The sequence below is a fragment of the Bos grunniens genome, chromosome 5 (genome assembly GCF_055505025.1).
Source record: "Bos grunniens cultivar Pamir isolate PY7600 chromosome 5, Bosgru_T2T1.0, whole genome shotgun sequence".
Classification (NCBI taxonomy): Eukaryota; Metazoa; Chordata; class Mammalia; order Artiodactyla; family Bovidae; genus Bos; species Bos grunniens.
In genome coordinates, this window is record NC_141169.1 from 70664968 (window position 1) to 70692645 (window position 27678).

At 43.1% G+C, this 27678-nt stretch overlaps 1 protein-coding gene across 5 annotated transcripts in view; it reads left to right on the forward strand.

Annotated features, from left to right (window-relative positions):
* The first annotated feature begins 3158 nt into the window (after positions 1-3158).
* Positions 3159-27678, forward strand: part of TCP11L2 (t-complex 11 like 2) — a 45205-nt gene continuing 20685 nt past the window's right edge. For 2 of the 5 annotated variants that reach the window (XM_086401138.1, XM_086401141.1), the window contains exons 1-4: positions 7588-7712; positions 17837-18026; positions 21324-21459; positions 26324-26444. In XM_086401138.1, coding sequence (XP_086257264.1) covers positions 17870-18026; positions 21324-21459; positions 26324-26444 — 414 coding nt within the window. In that variant the 5' untranslated portion in view covers positions 7588-7712; positions 17837-17869. Of the gene's footprint in view, positions 3212-5267; positions 5325-7587; positions 7713-17836; positions 18027-21323; positions 21460-26323; positions 26445-27678 lie in introns of those variants that run through there. The other 3 variants (XM_086401140.1, XM_086401137.1, XM_086401139.1) reach the window with 3 other exon arrangements.

Sequence of the window (27678 nt, forward strand, 5' to 3'; positions counted from 1 at the left end):
GAAACTGCTCTGAGGAGGCAGGGGATGGAGTCAGGTTATACAGAAGTTTGCAACAAACCAGGCAGATAGTCTGAACATCGAAGATTATTGTTAATTAAGAAAACCAAATATCTCAAGTTTAGGAATTTAGCGCTCTCTAAGTATGGGAAGATGCAAGCGCCTGGGCTCACTGAACTCATTCCTTTCATATGCATTCAGCTGGGGCCAGTATCCTGCATTTTCACATCTCCCCTACCCCCATCCCATTGTTCTCCCTTTTGGGGGCCCTCACATTTGGAGGGCTGGAATCACGGATGGCTGTGACATTCTTGTTTACAGACATGGCAAGAGACACTCCATCACACACTTGTAACATGAACAATCTCTATCAGAGAATCAACCAGAAACACTTTGCTGCTCTTCTTCTTGTAGCAGAATTTACATTTTTATTGTTCTTTCTCTGACTGCTTCATATATACATATGAGAGACACATAGACAGCTTCATATTTTAGGAGAGTTGGCACCATTTTGTTCTTTTCGCAATCTGGAAGGCACAGCCAGCCACCCCAGTACCTGGTCCAAGCAACCTTCCAGAATAATGGACTGTGATTATAAATACTTTGGGCACTTAGTTGATACAGTGCTGGTATGCTTGTTGACATGTTATGGAAGTTAGATAATTATGCCAATAGGCAATACCTTGCATGTGACTCTGCGTGTGTGTGTGTGTGTGTGTAGAGAAGCCATGAAATGAGTTTTGGTTTCTATTCTTGACCAGTTCAGTGAGTCACTGAATATCTTTTTGCTCAGTCATAAACCCTACAATACTTTCCATTAGAACCCCCTGGAACTTGGGTAAGAGCTTTTGTACCGACACTTAAATGTTCAGGACTCTCAAATTTTTATCCTTACAAATAATCCAATTATTTAAGTTCCATATCACTTTGCTTTATTATCAAAGGGAAGAAACCCTTAAGCGGTTGTTGGTGGGGCAAACATCTTTTAAAGCCAAAATGAACTCCTTGCAGTTTGACTGTCTAAGAATTGGGCCTGAAGGAAACAACTTGAGAAATAAATATTATTATTCCACCCCCACAGCATAAATAATTTTGACATACCTTACTGAAGGGCCTTTTGCAAATCTATTGCTTTTCATAGTTTACATAAAAAACTCCTTTTCTTATCATGACTTTAAAGAATATGAATACAAAGGAGATGGGAAGATTACTGTGTGGTGTTAATAGCCCTCCATCAATAAGATAGGACATTCAATGATAAGAGCAGTATCACTGTGAGGTGTGTGAAATTACATTAATAATGTATGAATGAATACATTCTCATTGTTTAAAAAAAAAAAGCCATTTGTATGCATGTAGAATAAATGAGAAACATCTCCAAACTTGCTTCCTAAACAGTTGAGAGGCTAACTTTTCATCTCATTTCTATGCATTTCATATATACAAAATACTTATAGGGGCCTTCTACTGACAGCTCTCAATCAAGTGTAAATGGTATCACAACACAGTGACTGTTCTATAATTCATGCTTTTATGTTGAACACTATCTGAAGAGCCATGTTTCTTAATCTTTTCCTTTATGTCTTCTGGGTTTTGCCTTTATTTTTTTTTAATTTTTAAAGATTTTTTTTTGACATGGACCTTTTTTGAATTTGAATTTGTTACAACCAATTTTGAATTTGAATTTGTTACAAGCATTGCTTCTGTTTTACATTTTAGTTTTTTGGCCATGAGGCAAGTGGGAATTTTAGCTCCCCAACCAGGGATTGAACTAACACTCCCTGCATTAGAAGGTGAAGTCTTAACCACTGGACTGCCAGGGAAGTCCCCTGCTATTTTAGAAGCCCTTTCCCCACTCCATTCAGTTCAGTTCAGTCACTCAGTAGTGTCAGACTCTTTGCGACCCCACGAATCCCAGCACGCCAGGCCTCCCTGTCCATCACCAACTCCCGGAGTTCACTCAGACTCACGTCCATTGACTCAGTGATGCCATCCAGCCATCTCATCCTCCGTCGTCCCCTTCTCCTCCTGCCCCCAATCCCTCCCAGCATCAGAGTCTTTTCCAATGAGTCAAGTCTTTGCATGAGGTGGCCAAAGTACTGGAGTTTCAGCTTTAGCATCAGTCCTTCCAAAGAACACCCAGGGCTGATCTCCTTTAGAATGGACTGGTTGGATCTCCTTGCAGTCCAAGGGACTCTCAAGAGTATTCTCCAACACCACAGTTCAAAAGCATCAAGTCTTCGGCGCTCAGCCTTCTTCACAGTCCAACTCTCACATCCATACATGACCACTGGAAAAACCATAGCCTTCACCAGATGGACCTTTGTTGGCAAAGTAATGACTCTGCTTTTGAATATGCTATCTAGGTTGGTCATAACTTTCCTTCCAAGGAGTAAGCATCTTTTAATTTCATGGCTGAAATCACCATCTGCAGTGATTTTGGAGTCCCCAAAAATAAAATCTGACACTGCTTCCACTCTTTCCCCATCTATTTTCCATGAAGTGATGGGACCAGATGCCATGATCTTTGTTTTCTGAATGTTGAGCTTTAAGGCAACTTTTCACTCTCCTCTTTCACTTTCATCAAGAGGCTTTTCAGTTCCTCTTCATTTTCTGCCATAAGGGTGGTGTCATCCGCATATCTGAGGTTATTGATATTTCTCCCAGCAATCTTGATTCCAGCTTGTGCTTCTTCCAGCCCAGCATTTCTCATGATGTACTCTGCATAGAAGTTAAATAAGCAGGGTGACAATATACAGCCTTGACGTACTCCTTTTCCTATTTGGAACCAGTCTGTTGTTCCATATCCAGTTCTAACTGTTGCTTCCTGACCTGCATATAGGTTTCTCAAGAGGCAGGTCAGGTGGTCTGGTATTCCCACTCCACTGGGTGCTTCAATTGATTATTTTTCTATTTTTTATTTAAATATATTAAAAAATTTTTTTACAATGTTGTGTTAGTTTCTCCGTAAATCTTCATCCATGGTTGAACAGGACTGGAAGACATTTAGAAAACAGCTGCCTGCTGGCCTGGAGGTGGAGTAGAAGAGCAGGTCTGTCTTGGCTGAGCTCTGAGCCATCACCTCTTTGACCTCTCACAGATACTCCTTTGAGCTTCAGCTCCCTTTGGCCCCTCCCACTTCCTGCCCAGAGTCGTCTTCTCTGTTGGCCCTCACAGTCTTTTTTGTTTTCCAGGAGAGGACTGTGTTTCCCAGGTAAGTGGAAAGGACTCATGGAAGAGGGTAAAGGAGAGTATTAAGGCTGGTTTTCTTTTTAGTATGCTATGTATGATGGTAGAGGCAATTGGAATGAGAAATAATCTCCAATTTTACACCAACTCAGTTCCGTGGAGTCAGGGGAAAAACTGGTTTTGGTGTTTTGGAAACTTGACCAAGAATCAACATTTTGTATGCCTATGGTTGATTCATATTGAGGTATGGCAAAAACCATCACAATATTGTAATTACCTCTAATTAAAATAAATAAATTAATTATTTTTAAAAAAGAATTGATATTTTGATTCACTCTCAAAACCAATGATCTAAGTCTGCCTTATATTCAAGACCAAAAGAATAAATAATGACAAAATCTGTCAAAAAGTTGTGGTTAAATTTTGAACATGCAGTGATTGATCATCTAATTCATATTTTAGCCAAATTATTTCCCTCCCTTCTACTTTCTATTGCTTTTTTCCCCACTTTATCGATTTTTAGTCCTTCTTAGTACCTTAAGATGGACAAGTGAGAGAAAAAGAGATGGAATTCCATTCAATAACGTTTTCTGTTTACACTGAAGTCATATATTATGTGAGGGGTTAGGTTCTAAAGAGAGACCATAAGGTAAAAATCATGTAAAGTCAAAGTTATCCTTGAAAATTCCTCAAATGGACCATAAGACCTAGGAAACATCTAGTTTTGTTTTGTTTTGTCTCCAGAATTGAAACTGATTTATGGGGTTGGTTTGTTTGTTTTTGGCCACGCTTGTGGTTTGTGGGATCTTAGTTCCCTAATCTAGTGTCCAACTTGGGCCCAGGGAATCCCTGGAAGTCCAGTGGTTAGGACTCTGGGCTTCCACTGCAGGGGACCCGGGTTTGGTCTCTGGTTAGGGAACTAGGTTCCCACAAACCACTTGGTGCAACCAGAAAAACCCAAAACACCAACAACAGAATCAATATGATCTGGCCAGGGAGTGAAAACGAGTCCTAACTACTGGGCAACAGGAATTCCTGGAAACAGATAAATGTTTCTTCCCTTGAGCATTAGATAAAATAATTGACTAGTATTTGGGGATGGATTAAAAGGGAAGATAAGTACCTTCAAACATTAGACTCATATTCTATATGGTGAAGTCAGGACCAGTGACACCATTTTCAAGGTCCCATGCAAAATGAAAATGCAGAGCTCCTTGTTCAAAAATGAGTGAGGATTTCAAGTAGGCAGCAGCAGAGCTTTAAATTAAGTATGAGGCTCCTCTAAGCATCGGGTCATGAGCCACTGCATGCCCAAGAAGCTAGCCTTGGATAAGGAGCTTGGACCAGTAATGAGAAACTTGGAAACTGACATCAATTCAGGAAGCGAAGCCTCACAACTCTCATAAAGAGAAGAAGGGGTTAACATCACTGCTGGGGTTTCAACCATGCTTTTGTGCTCCCTACTCCACATCTCATTGATGTCAGGTTGAATTTGCATTACGTTGTTGCTGGGAAAGATTTAAGGCAGGAGAAGGGGAAGACAGAGGATGAGATGGTTGGATGGCCTCACCTACGCGATGGACATGAGTTTAAGTAGCTTCCTGGAGTTGGTGATGGACAGGAAAGCTTTGTGTGCTGCAGCCCATGGGGTTGCAGAGTTGGACATGACTGAGTGACTGAACTGAACTGAGATCAGCACACGATGCAACCCCACTATAAACGTTAAGCTGCTAAGAGGTTGGAAATCCACATTAAAATTACATTTTTGGATCTTCTGATTTATTCAAGGATTCACTGTAACTTAAAACTCAGATTTAAGATGTGTCAAAAGAAGTCTTTAAATTTTTTTGCCGAGTAAAAATGTCGATCTGCCCTGAGTCATCTGCCAAAGGCAATATCAAATTCAATCTATTGTGTAATTTACAGGGAAAGCAAACTGCATTACCATGAGTTCTCGAAGTGCTTCAAAAAAGAAAAGTTAAAAAAATTAAGTATGATAATATGTCTTCTTCACATAAACAGCTAATTGTTTTACTTACTAAAGAGGTTGCCTTTTCAGATTTTTTTTTCTTTTTCGGAAGGTCATGAACTAATCTGTGCAAGGAGGATTTTATTTTATGACTGCCTGGACTCTTTGGGTAAGAATATGATACAAGGCTCTCTGTTTTATTTTAAGGAAGCTGCCTAATATTTTACAGGACTATATTTCTCCAAAGTGCTTTTATATACAAGCCAGTCTAAGGGCAATTGGTCAGGACGTTTCCTGACCAAGAGGTTCACTGACCAAGAGGTTTCCAGGTAGCAAGTTATTTAATGTTGATGTAATAGAAGATTATTTTTCCAGGAGATTTTTCTCTCTGGCATGGGTCTCTGATGCTACCCTACCTTTTATGTCTCAAAGTTCTCACCCCAGCAGATGCTGAAACTTGACTCATCTGTTTTGACAAAAATTGCTTCCTTGTGGCTTTGAGAATCATATATTTGAGCTTTAAAATACATGCCATGCCCAGGATCAGGCGGCTGGTGACCCAGGTAGATTGAACAACTCTCTTGACTCATGCTTACCTGCTTCACATTATGTAATATGGCAAAACAATACTTAACAAGCTCCTGCAAAGCTAACAAAGAAAGCAAAGCTGCCATGTGTCATTGTCACAGTGTCCAGAAGTTTGGGGGATATTTTTAGTTACTCTTTCTGTTGTGGAGTCTCTAGGGTGGTGATGGCAGTTGTGTGGTGGTGGTTATTTGGCAAGAATTGAAATTAGAGGCTTCTGTCAACCTGACTTCTGATTCCAACAAACGGCATAAGCTAGGTTCATAGGAAATTACCAGGGTGGCAACAGCATTTTCTCTTTAATCTCTTGATTTGTACCAAGTTGTGTATTTTAGAAGAGAGGAAAGAGTGGCATTAGGAGACACAATACAAATTTATTCAGATCACCAGCTAAGGTTGTTCAGAGTGGTTTGCCAAATAGTTTCAGCATCTAGCACTGATTGAGTGCTTACTGTGTACAACCCTAAGCATTTCACATGCTTTATCTCATTCCATCTTCACAATAGCCCAGTTAGATAATATTTTCTCACTGACCAAGATATCATAGTAGTAAATGTCAGAGGGAAGGTTTGAACCCAAGATAGGGCCATTTTTTAACACTGAATGATTCCATCTAGGTCCATCCTCCTTTATTTATTTATTTTTTGCACCCCACCCCCTCCATCCTCCTTTAAAATGTTGCCTGTTTTTTTTTCTCCTACTAATAGAACCAATTTTCCCTCCACCAAACCAGACATGATTTCAGCACTAAATAGAAGTACTTGAGGCTATACAAGTCACTTACATTCTTGCATGAAACTATCTCTCAAATAACCCCCAATTTACACCTGGCAGAAGATGCAGTTTTCCTGTGTGCAGCTGGGGGAAGGGTGTAGACTCGGAAGCACACCCACAACAGAGCAGAACTGTAGGCCTGACCGCACAGAGCTCCTCTGGGACTGCTTATTTACATTAACCACTGTCGAAACTTCTGAAACTTTTCTCGGAGATAGGTGTTGCCAAGAACCCTAGGGGAAGTTAGATGCTTTATCTTTTGCTCGCATACGAAGTTTACGTCTTCAGAGAGCGTGGGTGGGTGTGACTCCCAGGAGCTAATCGTCCTGTCCAGTCATATGCAAATCTGGATTCCTGTTTCTGTGGAGGTGCAGACACAAACATAGGTGACAATTTGGTTGCTGACGTGCGTGGGAATGCACTTGCCCAGTAGAGGGTTAGATTGTCTCCGTGTAGACCGTGTGATAGTGGGAACTTAATTTGGATCGCCTGGTCTAGATGAGGGGTGTTTGGGTCGTAAAAGTTCCACCTGCAGCCAGGCAGCTTGCTGCATTGCTCACGATGGTGTGGGGCCCTGTAGACCAGTGGGGTCAATCCAGGGCTTCACGGGACTGTCCGCGGGCGGCTCCGCCCCGCCCCCAGAATCCCGGCTCCGCTCAGTTCCCCAGCGCCCCGACTGGCCCCGCCCCCAGAGCCCCAACAGGCCCCGCCTCCAACACCAGGCGCTTGGGAGGCACGGCTGCCCCAGTTCCGTAAACACTCCTCTCCCCGCCCCTAGCAGTACACGGACTGCACCACTCGCAGCCCACGGCGGGGAACCGTTCCCTCTGGCATCCAAAATACCCCCAATCCAAGCTCTCCTGGCTCTCTTTCATTCGAAGTTGAGGCTGATGCTTTCTATAAGGGTCAGATCTGTCAGAACTCTGACATCAAAGCTGAAGTGCCCTAGGTTTACCCCTCTCCTTGATGCGGTTTTCCCCCCGCTCTCCGCTTACGTGGTGGCCACTCCGTGGCTGCCTCTCTAGAGTCCCTCCTGGCCCTTTAAATACCGCGTGGGGGGGGTCGGGGAGGCTGAGGGTTATTGGACTTGTGAGTTTCCAAGGTGTTTGTGTGGTCCTGGGCGAGGGAACACTCAAAGACCCCTGACGAGGAATCCTTCAGTCGTCTTTCTCCTCCGCCTGTCTTCGTGCCGGAGCCGGTGTGTACCATCCCCGGGGAAGGGGTCGCGGGCTCTGAGGTGACGGGCCAGATTGGCAGAGGGGGACGCGTCACCACAGTAGCTGCCCGTCGGCCTCCCCCACTTCATCTCGGAGCTGCGTCCTGGGACCCGCGGCCAGGGGCGGTAGAGCCCGGCTTCTCGCTTCCCCACCCCCCTCCCCATATTCCTTGTTTGACCTCGAACCGCCGTCCCGCGTGGGAGCGGGGCGAGGGCACCGAGTGGCCGCGGCGGGTGTTGGGGCGGCCGCGGGCTTCGGGCCCTGGAGGGGCCGGGGTCGTGGCTGCTTGGCCTCTGTTTACCTCCCGCTGGGCCCTTGCCAGCGACGGCGCCACGAGCGGCTTCCCACCATCCGGGCTCCGGGAGGGGGCACCTTGTAGCCCGCGACCGCTGGCCCGGCTGTGGGTGAACCGAGCCGCGGTCAGGCCCAGGAGGGGCTCCGATCGTGTGTTTGGGGTTTGTTGCCGGGGTTTCCTCGGTACTCGCCTCGGCCTCCGCTGTCCCCTCCCCCAAGGGTTTGTTTTGACAGGAAACGTGCTGCTGAAGGGGAGGGGCGCCCACGGGACGTGGGCGAGGGTTGTGCAGATGCGTTCCCGAGATGGTACCCTCAGTTACCCGGAGGAGGCGGGACATGCGGGTCAAGCCCGGGTTCGAACCCCTGAGGCCCTCCGGGGTGGTTTGTGCTTCCCAAGGCTGCTACTTTGGATGGTGCCACTCCAGGTCACAGCGATGGTTTGGGGTGGCACGTGGACGAACATGGTTAAGTGTTTTCATTAGTGTTAAGGAAAACTGTTCTGTTAAACCGAGCGATTTCACAGTGATAGAAAGTTTCCTTTCAAAGCAAATCTATTTAAATACAAAAATCTCGTCCAGATAAAGAGAAGTGTTTGCTAGAGCACAGGTGAGGATTGAGATGTGGAAACAGACGTGAAGAGAGGTCGTCAAGCGACTAAGTCTTGGGAAACATCATCTTGGATGGTTATCCTGTTACTTTGACGTTGAAGAAACTAGAGAAGCTGTCTTTGTCCCCAGTGGGCCCCTTGGGCCCCAAGATCCCCGTGGTCCCATGGTCTCCAGCCCAGTCAAAAACCTTGCTCTGTCCAACCTGCCAAATTTAATGAGGCTATGGCAGTGGTTCCCACTTTAGGGGTGCCCAGCCTGCCTTTTCCTCTTGCCTCCGGGGATTTCATCTATCATCCTGGCAGCCCCTGGAGGTTGCCTGACTTAAAGTAACCCAGGGCTGAAGATACCCAGTCGTGTATGAAGCAGCTTCAGTGCCCTTTTGTGGAGGGTTGAGGGCCCAAAGGAGGAAACAGGTACTAAAACAGGTCCACCAGAGGTGGGAGAAGTGTTTTCAAGTGTGCACAGTGCCTAGAAATCTTTCCCTGATGCTGTAATGTTATGGGTGGCATGAACATTTGCTTTTTTAAAACAATGATTGGCTTTGTTGGCCTTTATCTAGCCCTTTGTTGGCTCTAATTTGATGAAGACCAGTATTCTGTAGCTGAATGAAACAGGCATCTACCTCTCTGCTCTATGGTTTTTGCTTTGCTGCGTGTGGATAACTCTTTAGCACTGCTAATTGTTTAGGAGTGGTTCTAAAGCAGCACTTTGCAGAAGATGAAGATTTCCCATATCATCTGCAGGGTTTTCTTCAAAGTCCAACCTGACTCCTGTGACTCCCTACCCTTTACGACAGATATATGAATGCTTGTCCTTGCACCTGACCTTGATTGGGTCTTGAAGGATGATACCTGCTAGATGTTTCTTGAAATTTTCTCTTTTTCATGACTTAACCTTAATTGGCTGGGTTCCATTCCTCAGGGCCCTGCTGGATAATCTGAGTAATTCACTTCAAAATGCTTCTGACTCATGCTAGCTATAAGCAATTAACCCCTTTGATAATATTTGAGTTTTACAGAGGGATTTTGCAGTTCATAAAGAAAGGCTCCCTGATGGAGGATTTTCAGTCACTGTAGTGCGGTAGGTGAGAATAATTTTGGTCAATGAACTCTTTCAGTGATGTCCTTCGTGGTATGGCACTTGAGCAGACACCCTGGGGGGAAAGTCAGCTGGTTATCACATGTGCAAGGCTCCATGTGGTGATGGATAGATCAGTTCAGCAGCATGGGAGTGGAAAGAATGAACAGTTCTCCGCATTTTCTGTAGGCATCCTAGAGTGGTAAAGAGCACAAGCTTTAGGGATCCACTGCCTGGATTAGAGTTGTGCCTCTGCCACTGCTGTGAACCCTAGAGCAAATTATTTAACCTCTCTGAGCCTCAGGTTCTTCCCTCTAAAAAGAGAATAATGATGATTCTTTTGCTAACAAGGTTATAATGAAGATTCAAGAAGATAAAACATTTTAAGCACTTATTATAGGGGCTGAGTCATAGTAAGTACTCAATAACTGTTACCTCCAATTGTTATTTTTTGCTACCAGTTTAGCATTAGGAGGGTGGAAAGTTACAATGTGCAAGTTTCCTTAAGCGCTGGGACTGTGAGTCTTTGCTAATTTGAATTATTGGTGCTTTGGAAATGGGTTGAAATAGGCACTGGAAATTGGAGGAAGAAGACATAGCTTCTTCCTGAAAGGAGTTTAACATTTAGTGGGGAGACAGATTTGTAGACGACTATCTTTCCATGACCACATAATGGGAATATAAACAATGTGACTGAGACAGAGTAGAAAGGTAACCCAAGTTGTCTTGTGAATAGTGTGACTTAATTTGTTGATCAGTGATTCTCACTGAGCTCTTGCTCTATCCCAGGCAGCATCTAAGCTCTAAAATGACTAATAAATGGAATGAGTAGGAAACTCAAGGAAGGTCACTTTGAAGTTGTAACATTTGCTTTCAAGTCTGAATGACAACAAGGCTCCAACCACACAGAGATCAGGGAAAAGAACATCCCACTGGAAGGGAATAGCAGGTACAAGTGCTCCAAAGAAGGAAGTTTGGCATGTCAGAGTGACCCAAAGAAAGCCATTATGTTCAGAATACGAAGAATTAGGGGGAGAATGGTAACAGAATAAAGTGGACAAAGGCCAAATCACAGAAGGATTATAAACCACTGCCAAGAGACCTTGTAGGAAAAGGGGACCCACCTGGAGAAGAACACTTAAAAGGGATTTCTTTTGCCTTTTCTGAAGGGTTCTGGACAATTTCTTGTTTTATTCACTAGGCACTGTTCAAAAAGGACATTGGGAAAGTTTGACTGTCTAGAAGAGACTTTATAATAGAGTGCTATCTAAGCTAACATAGCAGTGGGAACAATCAAGATCTACGGGATCTATGGGATAAATAAAACTATTTATTATTTAAAATAAATAAAACTATGGGAGACTGGACTGTTCTGAATGAGACTTGAACTTTTAGTACAGTACTTCTTCTTCTAACCTTTTACTTTGCAGTCATTTCAAACTTACAGAAAAAGTTGCAAGAACAGTACAAAGAACTACTCCCTATTGTCTACCTTTTACTCATATTCACCTATTAGCATTTTGTTCCATAGGCTTCATTGTTTTCTCTTTTTCTCTCATTTGAATCATTGGAGAGAAAGTTGCATATATCATAGGGCTTTATTCCTCAATGCATAATCACAGCATACTTATCAACTTCAGTAAATTTGACATTATAATACAGACAGTAGATTCAAGTACTGTAACTGTGTTGTCAACTGATGCAATAATGTTTGTTATAGCATTTTTTAATTTGGTACAGGATACAGTCTGGGATCATCTACTGCCCTCAGTTGTCAAGTCTCCTTTCATTATCCTCAACCTTTCTTTGTTTTTTATGACACTGACGTGTTTTAAAAATTCATAATTTCTAATAAGAATAAAATAATATTTCATATCTGTCAAGCACTTAGTAGGAGTTTAAATACATAGACTATTTCAATTACAACAATTCTATAAGGTTGATAATACTGCTGTCCCCAATTCATCAAGGGTAAGTTCCCTGTCTCCAGTCTATAAGTCTCACTAGTTGAGATAAAGAATCCAGTCCTCCTGGCTCCAGAGCCAGTGTCCTAACTGCCTTGGTGACATGTGCATGGCGACTGGTGGATCTTTGCAGTTCTGAACCGGTGCAGGATCATTTGCAGGTAGATTTTGCTGCAGAAAGAAAATAAGAAAGTAAAGTCAGTTATCTGGACGCAGCCTGAGGATCACTAGCAAATTAAAAATTGATTTCCCCCTTATATGTGGTGAAATGCAGGATGAGCCCCTTCAGGTCTCTGTAACTTGTTCCCTCTTCTCTAAAATGCCAGTGGTCATATAGCTATTCATTCCCCAATAAATATTTAAGTGCCTCATGCCTCCCAGTCATTGACCTTGGAAGGAATGATTATACTGCCTTTATTATTATAAAATGTGGAACAGTACAATGAAAAATGTGATTATTCTCTTTGAATAGTGATACACCATAGTGCTGGAGGCTTTGTTTTGGTGTTACCTCCTCTCTTCACATTGACCTTACCTTTGGCCATTGAGTAAATCCTCCCATGTGGGATGAGACGTGGTGCTTCCGGAAAGTTGTCCAGTTAGTTTGTGAGTTGCACTCATGAAGGTTAAGTAGATCTAGTTTGTCGGTATTAGAAGCATTACATTTCTTAAAGAAACAACCTGCTTTTGTTGTCACTATTCTAAGAGAGAATCCAAAACAGCTTTAAAGGCAGTCTACTTACCCTTAATGCTTTTGAGTCAAGTAGCTTTGTCCCCAGGTGACCTATGTGGACACCTGAGACCAAGAAAGGTAAGAGCAAGTATGAAGGAACTTGCAGAAGATTATACCATGATGCGCCATTTGCTTTTGATTTTTGTATTTCAAACAAATGCAAGAGTTCTGCCCTAGGTCAACTCCCAGTCTTTGTTATCTGTAGGAGAACATGCTTTTATCACCATGGAATGAAACTGTTCTTCCCTCCAGAGTTTCTAATGCCTAAAATGATGATAATAACAACTACCGAAGCAAATAATACTAACAACAGCAAACATCTGTATCCTGTTTACTCTGTATCAGACATTGTTCCAATATACACTGCCTGAATGAAATCTCTCACCAACCCTATGAGTTAGGTATTATTAATTTGAGAATGCAGGCCATTTCTTTTGGCCTCAAAGAAGTTTCTGCTCAGATCCATGAAAACCCAGTTGTCTTGTAGAGGCTTCTACCAATTAAACAGGATTTCTGAACATTTTGACCCTTTTACATTTTATTTACATCCCCTATGCCAGAAACTCTACTTCCAGTGAATTGTTGGAAGAAAGCAAGCTGTGTATGTGCTATGCTCAATCACTTCAGTTGTGTCCAACTTTTTGCCACCCTGTGGACTGTAGCCCACCAGGCTCCTCTGTTCATGGGATTTTCCAGGCAAGAATACTGGAGTGGGTTGCCGTTCCCTCCTCTAGGATATCTTCCCAACCCAGGGATTGAACGTTTGGTTCCTGCGTCTCCTGCATTGCAGGCAGATTCTTTACCCACTGATCCAGCTGGGGAGCCTGGAAGAAAGCATAGTTGCATGTTATTGAGCATGTCTGCCATGAAACATTTGATTTCTCAGAACTTCTAGTGATGTGATGCTTCACAGAACTCTGGGTTTATATAGCATTTTAGCAGTTCCTCATAAAAGGCACCTGATAGCTGGTCCAACCCCCTCAGAAAAATGAGGTGAAGAGAGCAGATGCATTGTGGGTGAAGTCATGCAGCAAATCAACAGCAGAGTCAGGCCTCACACCTGGCACTTCTACCTCCCAACCTGGAGCTTTTCATTTTTTAAAAATCTTTGTACTTAGCTGCCTCGTTAAACACAATTAAGAAACCTATGAGGTGTGCCATTCAGCTGGAGTATAAAAATGAAATGGACAGTTTTAGCTATTAACCTAGTTCATAAATTCCAATGGATGAAAAGCTTTTATTCACTTTTACCTAGAAAAATAGCCAAAGTGAAGAGAAATGATCTCAGAGCATCATGGCACAGTTGTCACAGTTGAATGAATGAAAGAAATAATAAAGTGGAAGCAGAGCTTAAGGTATTCTAGTTTAAGAGTATGACAGGACCAGGGAATATTGAGTCCTAAGCCTCATGAGGCAGGTAGAGGTGGTAGGTTCTTTGTTCCAGGCCTTAACCTGTGCAGCAGCAGGTCTGTAAATGTGGAATATCAGTTTGCAAATGTTCTGGTTGCAATTGTACCAGATGGGATTCGGGGATTCCGATTCAGCTGACACCGAATGAATGCTTGTCACACACACTTGACACTGATGGTGGGCGAGACAGTTCCTGCCTTAGTAAGGGGAGTCAGAAGTAGCCAGGGGAGGAAAATAGCTATCAGAGTCTAAGTACTATTGGGCAGATACCGGAGATGTGCTGCAGGTGGACACAGAAGAATGCCCTTAGCTCTGGCCGGGCGTAGAGGGAGGGCTTACCTGGTTTCCTTTCCTTGAAAACCAGCATTTTCGAGAAATGCCACCCATGAGAAGTAAAATAGTGGCAAAGAGAGAAAGCCAGAGGGAAGGGCAAGCACTGCATTTTGGGACTTGGGGATTGGTGGAATTGAAAAGATTAGAGTGGACCATTTTCTTCTTCCTCTAGCCCCAGCCACACCCACACGTCCTTCTATCAGATGGGAGTTAAAGTGCAAGGCTAGTTTGCCTGGGGTAAAGTAGGTAAGCCCACCACTGAGAATGCCAGGGGTCAGACCTTTCGTACCCTGTGTCCAAGATGTTTGGTTTTGGGACTCTGGGAGTAGTGTCTCTATGGGGAAGCTTCCTGGCAGCTCCAGCACCACCCACTCCTTCCCCATCAGTCTGCAGAGGCAGCCTCTGAGTTGGTGATTTTCTGTTTGCAAAAGTGGAGGGCTGAGCAAGGGTGCATTTCTACAAGTGGCACGACTGTAGAGACTGCTTGCGTGAGGCCAAGGGCAAGTGCCCTTGACTTCTGACCTTCAGTAAGTCCCTCTTAGGCCCATCCATTTCTGTCATCACCCAAAGGATAAAAAAAATAGCCCTGTTTCTCTCAGCAAAGGCTCAATCCCTCTACTTGGTCCCCAGCCTGCCTCTCCTTTCTGGTGCTTCCTCAGCAGTGCCTTGGTGTCCCCTTCCTTGTCCTCCAGCATCTGACACACAGCTTTAGGTAACTGGACTTTAGAGCCACGAGAGGATGGCCTTGCATATTTTGTTCACTGTTACTTTTCCCTGGGCTGGTGCACAGTAGGCGCTTAATACATTTGAAAGGGACCATTCGATAAAAGACAGAAATGGTATGGACCTAACAGAAGCAGAAGATATTAAGAAGAGGTGGCAAGAATACATAGAAGAACTATACAAAAAAGATCTTCATGACCCAGGTAATCACGATGGTGTGATCACTCACCTAGAGCCAGACATCCTGGAATGTGAAGTCAAGTGGGCCTTAGAAAGCATCACTACGAACAAAGCTAGTGGAGGTGATGGAATTCCAGTTGAGCTATTTCAAATTCTGAAAGATGATGCTGTGAAAGTGCTGCACTCAATATGCCAGCACATTTGGAAAACTCAGCAGTGGCTCCAGGACTGGAAAAGGTCAGTTTTCACTCCAATTCCAAAGAAAGGCAATGCCAAAGAATGCTCAAACTACCACACAATTGCACTTATCTCACACACTAGTAAAGTAATGCTCAAAATTCTCCAAGCCAGGCTTCAGCAATATGTGAACCGTGAACTTCCAGATGTTCAAACTGGTTTTAGAAAAGGCAGAGGAACCAGAGATCAAATTGCCAATATCCGCTGGATCATCGAAAAAGCAAGAGAGTTCCAGAAAAACATCTATTTCTGCTTTATTGACTATGCCAAAGCCTTTGACTGTGTGGATCACAATAAACTGTGGAAAATTCTGAAAGAGATGGGAATACCAGACCACCTGACCTGCTTCTTGAGAAACCTGTATGCAGATCAGGAAGCAACAGTTAGAACTGGACATGGAACAACAGACTGGTTCCAAATAGGAAAAGGAGTACGTCAAGGCTGTATATTGTCACCCTGCCTATTTAACTTCTATGCAGAGTACATCATGAGAAATGCTGGGCTGGAAGAAGCACAAGCTGGAATCAAGATTGCTGGGAGAAATATCAATAACCTCAGATATGCAGATGATACCACCCTTATGGCACAAAGTAAAGAGGAACTAAAAAGCCTCTTGATGAAAGTGAAAGTGAAAAAGTTGGCTTAAAGCTCAACATTCAGAAAACAAAGATCATGGCATCTGGTCTCATCACTTCATGGAAAATAGATGGGGAAAGAGTGGAAGCAGTGTCAGACTTTATTTTTGGGGGCTCCAAAATCACTGCAGATGGTGATTGCAGCCATGAAGTTAAAAGACGCTTACTCCTTGGAAGGAAAGTTATGACCAACCTAGATAGCATATTAAAAAGCAGAGACATTACTTTGCCAACAAAGGTCCGTCTAGTGAAGGCTATGGTTTTTTCAGTGGTCGTGTGATGTGAGAGTTGGACTGTGAAGAAAGCTGAGCGCCAAAGAATTGATGCTTTTGAACTGTGATGTTGGGGAAGACTCTTGAGCGTCCCATGGACTGCAAGGAGATCCAACCAGTCCATTCTAAAGGAGATCAGTCCTGGGTGTTCATTGGAAGGAATGATGCTAAAGCTGAAACTCCAGTACTTTGGCCACCTCATGCGAAGAGTTGACTCATTGGAAAAGACCCTGATGCTGGGTGGGATTGGGGGCAGGAGGAGAAGGGGACGACAGAGGATGAGATGGCTGGATGGCATCACCGACTCAATGGACATGAGTTTGAGTAAACTCTGGGAGTTGGTGATGGACAGGGAGGCCTGGCATGCTGGGATTCATGGGGTAACAAAGAGTCAGACACGACTGAGTGACTGAACTGACTGACTGAAGGAACTTCAGGCATTTCCAGGCATTCTATGGGTAGTTGTGGTTTCATGTTCCGACAGTTTTAAAACCTCAGAGAACCTCATTGCTGGTTCAGGTTTAAAGACACTCGATGAACTCTTACTGTCATTACTATCTATTCAGGATTTGAGGTGCCTTTCTCCTCGCGCCTGGGTTTCCCCTCAGTGTCAACTAGCACACACTCATGTATCAGGGCCAGCTCCTTCACAGGCGTGGCTGAGGATCCTGGGTTCTGGCCTGAGCATCCTGCATACCCCAGGTCTCCTTTCCAGGGAGTGACTGGGCCCACTGCCCTGCCCTGCCCTGGAAAGCAATCTGAGGTCCCAGAAACAGCCCTGGATGTGGAGTCCAGGGACTGGCTTTGTGGCACAGCAAGTCTCCCAGAGCCTGTTCTCCCCCAGCCTGTGAACCAGCATCTTTGTGCCTGCTTGTTCATTGGGTGGCTGTGAGTACTTGGTAAATTATCAAGTACAAACCAAAGATTGGGCCTTATGCTGTATAGTGTGGCAGTTTGTGGCCACACTGCCACAAACTGGATGAGGAAAACCTATAGACTTGCCAGCCAGAGCTGTTACTTAGTAGCTCCTCTTTCTCCAGGAGACTCACGACAACTAAAGAGACTGATTTCAAAAATATTTTATGTAAAACAAAGACAGAGGAATAGTAATAGCTAACATGTGAATGCTGTGCTAAGCACTTTAATAAGATGAATCCTGTTTCATCTTCAAGCAACCCCATGAGGTAAGTTTTTCAGCCCAGCTTTACTCTGGAGGGAAGAAGTTGAGTGACTTCTCCAAGGTCACCTGGCAAAAGACAGAACCAGCTTCTAACCTGGAGCCCCACACTCTTAACACTTACCCCTTACCCTCCCACGCTTCAGCAGCCCTCAGAGGAGAGGGTATGTGCTCTGTTTAAGGATCTGTTCTTGGATCTGTTCTTGCTGGGAGCTGCTCCATGTTCACACTGAGTGTGTCCCGTGGGAGCTCATACCTGTGCCTCTGAAGTCCCTTTCTGAAGGCAGTCTTGCAGGCCTAGTGACAGGCTGGCCTGGGTGCCACAGGAGGAAGAAGGTCATCTGCTGGGGGCCTTTCCAGGGCTGTGACACAGAGGACGTGGCTGTCTATGCTGGGAGAGGCACGGGCATCACTGGTGGAAGCACCGCGGAAGGCTGACGCAGGGTCTGTTTGTCTGTGCAGGTGCTGTCTCTACCCACACTCCCGCGACACAAAATGCCCTTCAATGGTGAGAAGCAGTGTGTGAGCGAGGACCAGCCAAGTGATTCCGACTCTTCCCGGTTTTCTGAGAGCATGGCTTCTCTCAGTGACTATGAGTGCTCCAGGCAGAGCTTCACAAGTGACTCCTCCAGCAAATCCAGCTCTCCTGCCTGTAAGCCGACAGGGAGCACAGCCTGGGGGGTACTGTGCATGGTTCTAGACACACATGTTTGTTTTTTCTTTTAATCAATATTTTAAAAAATATTTATTTATTTATCTGGCTTGGCCAGGTCTCAGTTGCAGCCTGCAGGCCCTATTTTTAGTTGCAGCATGTGCACTCTTAGTTGTGGCATGTGGGATCTAGTTCCCTGACCTGGCCTGGGATTGAACCCAGGCCCCCTGCATTGGGAGCATGGAGTCTTACCCACTGGACCACCAGGGAAGTCTCTAGATGCATGTTTGAGTGAGAGCAAAGTCCTGACTTCCCTTCCTTTCTAGACATACTGGAATGTCACTGGAAGGGCATCCCAGCTGTCTTGTACACACTCTCAGCAATAAATAGCCACTGAATATTAAAAAGCAGAGACATTACTTTGCCAACAAAGGTCCATCTAGTGAAAGCTATGGTTTTTTCAGTAGTCATGTATGGATGTGAGAGTTGGACCATAAAGAAAGCTGAGCACCAAAGAATTGATGATTTTGAACTGTGGTGTTGGAGAAGACTCTTGAGAGTCCCTTGAACTGCAAGGATATCAAACCAGTCAATCCTAAAGGAAATCAGTCCTGTATATTCATTGGAAGGGCTGATGCTGAAACTGAAACTCCAATACTTTGGCCATCTAATGTGAAGAAGAGACTCATTGGAAAAGACCCTGATGCTGGGCAAGATTGAAGGCAGCAGGAGAAGGGGATGACAGAGGATGAGATGGTTGGATGGCATCACTGACTCAATGGACATGAGTTTGAGTAAGCTCTGGGAGTTGATGATGGACAGGGAAGCCTGGCATGCTTCCCTATGAGGCCATAGGGTCTCAGAGTCAGATAGGACTAAGCAACTGAACTGAACTGAAGTTTACAGTCTGTCTGTTTTTATTTTCGTCACTGTCTCTGATCTTTGGTTTGACTATAAATCAGGTCTTCCAACCCCACCCTGTCTTCTCTCTTACTTGGTGGAAAACTACTCCCCAAGATATTTTTTTGAGTCACATTCAAGGAAGAATTCAAATCAGTCCTTTCTGATTTACATGGAAGGAAACTTGCCCCAATTCAAGGGTCAGGCAGGAAGTGAAATAATCTAATGGGTTTCCTGCTGATTTCAAAAACTGTTGTGCAAATCACCCCAGAAAAGGGGTGCCCATGAGGAGAATTACTACACTAGGGATGTGAGAGTTAAAAGATGGCCATGGAGACGTCTTTTTCCTTTTTTGTGTGTGGACGCTAGAGATGTGCAAAGCAGTGTATTTGTCTTTTATTTATTTATTTTTTTAGCTTTTTAATTGACATTTTATATAGGAAATATAACCTCTTAAGTTGTCAGTGCAAATGCAGAGAGACGCAACTAACATTTAATATGATCAAATGCCCCCTTTGGAAAAAGCTTGTTCATCTGTATTTAAGTTAGTACATTCTCATTTTTTAAAACATGGAAAAGTAGATAGAAAAGAAAATATTGCCCTGGTAGGCTGCAGTCCATGGGGTCGCGAAGAGTCGGACACGACCGCGCGACTTCGTTTTCACTTTTCACTTTCATGCATCAGAGAAGGAAATGGCAACCCACTCCAGTGTTCTTGCCTGGAGAATCCCGGGGATGGGGGAGCCTGGTGGGCTGCCATCTCTGGGGTCGCACAGAGTCGGACACGACTGACGGGACTTAGCAGCAGCAGCAGCAATGTCACTCAAAGATGACAGCTGTGACAGTGTTTTGTTGTATTTTCATTCTTCACATAGACATACATGTGCACATGTACTCTTTTTGCTTACTATTATAACTAAAACATTTACTCATGATAATGTATTTTTAAACATTTTTATGATTGCTAAGCTGCTAAGTCACTTCATTCATGTCCGGCTCTGTGCGACCCCATAGACAGCAGCCCACCAGGCTCTCCTGTCCCTGGGATTCTCCAGGCAAGAACACTGGAGTGGGTTGCCATTTCCTTCTCCAATGCAGGAAAGTGAAAAGTGAAAGTGAAGTCGCTCAGTCGTGTCCAACCCTCAGCAACCCCATGGACTTACTTTATCAAGTGAATGTACCATCAGTTTATTTAACTTCTGTTTATCATTGGGTATTTAGTTCATTTCCTTTTCTTTTTTTGCTTTACAAATAGTGCATTATGAACATTGCAGTGCATAAAGCCTTTCGAGGAATTCCTTTGTATATAATTAGATTCCTGGACTAAAGGGTACAGACATTTTCAAGGAGAATGTTAATGGGGAAGAGAATTGGCAAAAGAATTTGTTAGCAGCCACCCAGCTTTCAGTGCTTTTTCTCATTCTTTATACTATATACGGGGTTGACGTCTCCAGCAAGGCACCTGAGCGTCCTGAAAAAGGATTTTACTAATTGTGTACCACCATTCCTTCCATTCATTCCTCCTCCTCTTCTTCCTCCTCCATCTCCCTCTTCTCCACCGTCTCCTTGTCTGCTTCTTATTTCTGAAATTATTTTAGATAGCAAAGCATTGGTGGCAGTCAGCATTATTTAAGGCAATGGTTTTTAATTAACAGAAGCTGAGAGTTCCAGGAATAATTTCAAAAAGACATGACTTACTAGAGTAATTTTTGAATAATCTTTTTCAAATAACTGAAATAATTCTTTACTCCCTATTTCCTACTGAGAAGTAGATGATCAACTTATCAGGTTTATTTTAATTATCTGCGTTTATGGAATTTTTGCCATGTTCCTTACTTAAATTATCTTGTTTAATCACTTCAGGACAGTCCTTCGAGCAGGTTAAGTTATGCTTCAGTGAGGTCAAATGGTAACCACCAATTAGCAAAACTTAGAATTGTGCTATATTGCATATACTTTTAGATATTATAGTTTTAAAAAATCAGTTAGTTCATATTAAATTAATGTTTAAATTAATGTTATGAATTACAGTATAAAAAGTAGTCATCAATTTCCTGTAGAGTACATGTAATAGATGCAGATAGTAGTATGTGCTGAAAAATGAAGTGATTTAATTTTTAAAAGTAACTTGTAATAGCCTATATTAATAAAAAATTTCTAAGAAACATTTGACAGTTTATTATCAATACAGTAACTGAAGCTATCAAAGGAATTTAAAAATTTTTGAAGCCGTAAGTATCAAGCATGGAAATCTACCCGCTTTAGTATTCATTCTTCTTACTTGTAAAACCTTGAAAATAATACTCTGGAGTAGCTTAAATCTTGTGTGCATCAGAACGTGTCACTAGTTGGCAACTCCTCTTCCATAGCATTAACTGGTTTTTGTTTTCTTTTCAGCAACGAGCCCTCCCAGGGTTGTGACATTTGATGAAGTGATGGCTGCAGCAAGGAACTTGTCAAACATGACTCTTGCTCACGAGATAGCTGTAAATGAGAACTTTCAACTGAAACAGGATGCCCTCCCCGAGAGCAGGTAACCTGGAGGCATCTGTTGTGCATGAACTGTGCTGCAGACTCTGTGTGTGTGTATGTGTGTGTTCTGCAAACCCAAATATTCACACTGATTCCTAGACAGTCTCGTATAATGTCTACTGGGAGTTAACAGTACAGTAAGCCCCTACATGTGAACCTTCAAGTTGCAGACTTTCAAAGATACGAATGTGCCCCTGTATGCCAGCTGTTGGACTGTGCTACTGTACTTTTAAAGGTACAATACTGTAAGATTAAAAATGTTTTCTTTTTTGTGTGTGCTTGTTTTTTGTGTGTTACTTGTGTGCAAAGTATTATAAAACTATTACAATATAGTACTCTAGTACACTATAGCCAATTGTGTGAGTTGGGTACCTAGTCTAACTTTGTTGGTGCAGGCATGCTAAGTCGCTTCAGTCATGTCTGACTCTTTGCAGTCTCATGGACTATAGCCCACCAGGCTCCTCTGTCCATGGGATTCTCCAGGCAAGAATACTGGAGCAGGCTGCCATGCGAACAAATCAGACTTATGGATGTGCTCTCAGAATGGAACTCATTCATATATAGGGGACTTACTATATTTAGTTCTCTAACAAGGTCTTTTATTTGTTTTTAAAACCATTCTTTTAGGGTATATGTCACTCACAGAGTTTTAGAATTCAGTTTATATGTCACTTCCTGAGCGAAGCTTTTCCTGACATTCCTGAGCCCACTAGATTACATGAAATTACCTTCTAAAGACTCCTGTAGCCCCCTCTCCCTCTGTTAAGGTGTCTTATAATTGTTAAGGTGTCTTATAATTTTAGGCTCGATGTCTGTCTTTTCCACTGGACCCAAAGCCCTGTTAATGGAGAAACTATGTCTATATTGTTTGCTCTGTTCTTATTGCCCAGCAGAGTGCCTGACACATAGTACATGCTCAAGAAATATTTTCAGCCTGACTTATTAAAAACTGATATTCAGGTTGTAAAAGACAAATGAATGCAGCTGAGCTGCCAGAGTGATGAGTCTATCTAGAAGCCTCTGGAGGTAGGAATCACGACAGCATAGGTACCCCTGGTTAACGTCATGCCCAAGGGATCTCTAGTTAGAGCCATGTCCTTATACCCCACCTCAGTCTTTCCAGTTTTGGTGGTTCACAAGTCCCTGGGACAAAGAGAAGAAAAGGCTTGCAGCCATGACTGCAGGCAAATAAGCTTTAGAGGCAAAATAGGCCCATGGATAACCACACTGAATCTGAAAGCTCACAGTGCCATTTATAAATCAGGAGGCATTCTCTCCATCAGTGAAGACAACATATAATATTTGATTCCATTCAGCAAGTTTTTGTTTTAAAGCAGGAAAAGAGTAAATATAGTAATTTTCCTGTTTAAAAATATGGGTCATAGTTCTCCTCCTGGGGATGTTGTTCATAATAATCATGAATACTTTTTAAGATTACTGGCCAAAGTAGGTGTATCTGTTTGGTTTTCTATGGTGACCGCATTTCACTACGATCCTTTTTACCAGCTCTGCTGCTCTACCCCCAGGCCAAGTCACCATCATCTCTGACCTGGATTCTTTCTACCCTTGCTAATTTCCCAGTCTTCATCCTTAGCTCCTGGAAGTCCATCCTCCACATACACAGTCAGCCACAGTGATCTTTCTAGAGGGTAAATCAGATTAAATCGTGGTTCTGCTTAAAACCCTTCAGTGGTTCTATCACACTTAGAATAAATATTCCAACTCTATAGTATGACTAGCAAGGCCCTCCTTCACCAACCATGCCTCTTATTCCTTCCTTTCTGCTTACTTCAGCCACACTGGCTTCTTTGCTGATCCTGCGGCATACCAGCTTGATCCTATCCCGAGGATTTTTTCCGTCTTCCTTCTTTTTTAATGTGTTTCCCATAGGTCTTTACCAGCTGCTTTCTTTTCCCCATTCGTGTCTTGGCTCTAAGGTCACTCACTGTCTTAGAGAAGCTTTCTTCTACTGCCCCATCAAATGGGCACCCTCTTCATCACTGTGGACCACATGGTCTTCCTCTGCCTTCCTCATGGCTCTGAAATTGTCTTACTCACAGTCGATGTGTTTTTTGTCTTTCTGTCTCTGCCAACATATAAGCTTTTTGAGAGCAGATTCTTTTTGAAACACCCCAGTGCCTGAAACAGGGCCTACCACATATTGAATTTTGAATAAACATTTATTGACTAATAAAAATGAATTTTTAAATTTAAAATGAGTATGATTTATGAAGTGCAGCAAAAGACAAATTGGGAATATTTGCTTTAAATTCATAAGTTGCAAATACAGACTGAATGAGGGCCCTTTAGAATCAGACAGACCTTAGGGTTTGAATCCTGGCTCTGCTGAGACTGTATCTGAGCCTCACGTTCTCTACAATACTCACTCTGAATGCATGCTCCTGGGCATGTAAGTGCCTTGCACATGGGTATTTTGATACTGTGGGAGATAGGAATTCCCCTTCTCTTCATTTTCTGCCATGGCTAGAAAATGTGAGCAAGAGAAACAGCACACAGGATCAGGACACATTACCTTTGTTTAAAAGTGAAATAGCATAGCATTAGCTGTTGATTTTTCAGATGACTCTCCACAGTGGCCAAGTTGATACTATTTTTTTTTTTTCATCAAAGCATCATCCTTTATTACTTGTGATAAATGAGGAGACAGGCAATTGCTCTCAAAGCACTGTCTCCTTTACTGTTTAAAAAATGGCTGACTCTCATATTTTACCAAGTATTTTCTTAGGGAGAAACCCTTGGTAAAATAAGTCAGATTTCTGATACTGGGTAGGAATGCTTATAAATGATTTGATTGAGCTCATCACTACCCACCCAAAATTAGAAATCTAAGAAGTTTGGAAAACGTAAACTCTGACATCCTTCAAGGGGCTATAAAGTTGTGTTAGCTCATTCCTGCTTGGTCCATTCAAGCCAAGTACCTGAGGCTTGTAAAGTCAAGAGCAAACATCCATTCCTGCAATGTTTGCCTTTCTAATTGTTCTTTAATTGCTTGACAGCGTTTCAGACATTGGGAATGGCATTTATGTTGAATAAATCTACTCAGGCAACTAGACTAAGTTTTAACATTTAAAGTGGCTCAGTAGAGTATAGTATTTGCAGTTACAAAAACAGTTTTAAGTCACGCTTCTCAGAAAGCTAGTTTTTATATCTAACATTATTGTATATTTTAGCTATTTGAGCTTTAAAAAGAAAATTTAAGTGACATGCTTAACTGTCAAATTATCAATTCATTCACCATGCATTCAGTAAACCTTCAGTAAATACCAAGCACTACGCTAGGCATGGTCGCAGGTACCTAGAAGAAGTGGCCTCTGTCTGAGAGAGGTGCATAGCCCCGTGAGGGGTAGAAACTTGAAGTGATTACAGTTCAGGGAAATATGTGCTTTTCTAAAAGCAGTTTCAAAATGGTATAGGAGTTCAGTAGGGATGTGTATTTTAACGTGCACCTATTTTGGGGCATTGACATTGACAGGATAAAGCAAGGTGGCCACCTATTCTATTGTGAAGCTTTCCTAGGAAGGCTCCTATTTCAGCAGTGTGGTCTGGCCAACTTTAAATGGGACATCTAAGCTGGAGCTGGCAGGCATTCAAATGCATGTCTCCTTGGGGCCAATCTGTTCTGTTCCATGCCACGAAACATCCGCTATTAAGGAAAGAACAACTTGGGCACCTCATCCTAAAAACCTAGACCAGGTCTGAAGACCTGTGTAGAAGACTAGCTGCGGGAACTTCCCTGGTGGTCTGGTGGTTGAGATTCTGCTGCCAATGCAGGAGTCACAGGTTTGATTCCTGGTCTGGGAATTAACATCCCACATACTGTGCAGTGGGGCCAAAGTATTAAAAAAAAAAAAAAAAAAGGTGGATGGGTGAAATAAGGTATCTCCTTAGGACAGAATTTTATTTATTTTTGTTTTTGGCTGCACCAGGTGTTGCTTTTACATGGGCATTCTCTAGTTGCCGTGCGTGGGCTTCTCATTGTGGAGCATAAGCTCTAGATGCAGGCTTCAGTAGTTGTGGCACACAAGGTCAATAGTTGTGGCTCCAGGCTTAGTTGCTCCATGGCATGTGGAATCTTCCCAGACCAGGGATCAAACCTGTGTCTGCTGCCTTGACAGGCAGATTCTTATCCACTGTGCCACCAGGGAAGTCCTAGGACAGAATTTTATGAACTTGTTGAAAGCTATAGGAAGGAAGCACTTAAAAAATTTAGGGGATAATTATGTCTGCTCAGCCAATATGGGCTCATGATGAACTTAAGGAAAGCTGCAAAAAATAACTGAGCAGAAGTGGGAGGAGCTAAAACCCAGCAAAGGATGTGGTGGTCACTATTTAAATATTATTGTCATATTTTAAAAATGTTTTCATACTAATCGCCAGTCCAGGTTCGATGCAGGATATAGGATGCTTGGGGCTGGTGCACTGGGATGACCCAGAGGGATGGTACGGGGAGGGAGGTGGGAAGGGGGTTCAGGATGGGGAACACGTGTACATTCGTGGTGGATTCATGTTGATGTGTGGCAAAACCAATACAATATTGTAAAGTAATTAGCCTCCAATTAAAATAAAAAAATTTAAATTAAAAAAAAATTTAGGGGAGACACTTAAGACAGAATATTCAATGAAATAAGTATATACTATTGTACAGACCACTACTAAAAAAATTGTGTTAAGACCATTCATTGAAATATGTCAAATATGTCAAAAGATTAATAATAGAATTATGAGCAGTTTTTATTCTCTGTTTTTCTGCATTTCCTAAGATTTCTACAATGTGCATATTTCTTTTATAATTAGGAAAAATAGTGCTTATGTAAAAAAAAAAGTGATTCATTTCATTCCCATAGCTTGGCTGGTCGAGTGAGGCACATTGTCCATCAGGCCTTCTGGGATGTCTTGGAATCAGAACTGAATGCTGAGCCTCCCGAGTATGAACACGCCATCAAACTGTTTGAAGAAATCAGAGAGGCAAGTTGATGTTGTCTGTATTCGTTAGTAATCCTCTGACTCCACCCCACCCCAGAGGCTGTTTTTCTGCTCTCTAAAGAGTATTGGAGGCTTCTTTTGAAACACTGAGCCAGTTCAATCACTGAAAGAGTTTTTGCCTGCATCTCTGAGAGGAGGATGGAGACGGGGAAACAGGCCCACGACAGGAACACAGGCCCGTGCTTAGCTGGTACGGCGGCGGCTGTGGTACTTCAGAGCACAGAGCCCAGGTTAGATAGGTCAGCTTTAGTGATCTGCTTCTGCTTTCTCCTAAGTCTCAGTCTCCTGAGCGAGTAAAGTGAAAGTCGCTCAGTCGTGTCGGACTCTTTGCGACCCCATGAACTATACAGCCCGTGGAATTTTCTAGGCCAGAATACTGGAGTGGATAGCCTTTCCCTTCTCCAGGGGATCTTCCCAACCCAGGGATCGAACTCAGGTTTCTTGCCTTGCAGGCAGAGTCTTCACCATCTGAGACACAAGGGAAGCCAGAGTCTCCTGAGTAGTTGCAAGAATTAAATCAAATGACAGTCATAGCTAACATTTCACAAGACACTTGCTCTGTGCTAAGCACTAGAGTATTCATTTATTCCTTACCATAAGGCTATGAGGTAGTTATGCCTGTTACTATTTTATATAAAGAAACTGAGTTCCCTGACTCATCCAAGGTCACACAGCTTTGAGGGGCAGAAGGTATTTGAACTGAGGCACTCCTGCTCAGAGATCATGCTCCTACCCACATGCTGTGTGTATAAGTACAGTGTCTGCTGTGTAGTGAATAGGTTGCTCGCATAATATATAATGTGTGTGCATGCATGCTAAGTTGCTTTAGTTGTGTCCTACTCTTTACAACCTTATGGACTGTAGTCCACCAGGCTCCTCTGTCCACGAGATTATCCAGGCAAGAATGCAGAAGTGGGTTGCCATGCCTCCCTCTAGGGATCTTTCCAACTCAGGGTCAAATCCCTGTCTCTTACATTCCCTGCATTGTCAGGAGGGTTCTTCACCGCTAGTGCCATCTGGGAAGCCCATAATATATATTTCACATATAAATATACTGTATTATACTAATGGGGCCCTTGGGGGTGTTACTATTTGCCCTTCTTTAAAAGGTTCTTTTGGATCCCTGATCTGCAACTTTTTCTTTCTTTGCATGATTTCTCTGTAAACTTTTTAAAATTCTTTCAATACTATTGCTTCCCTACCAGTTATTTTCATT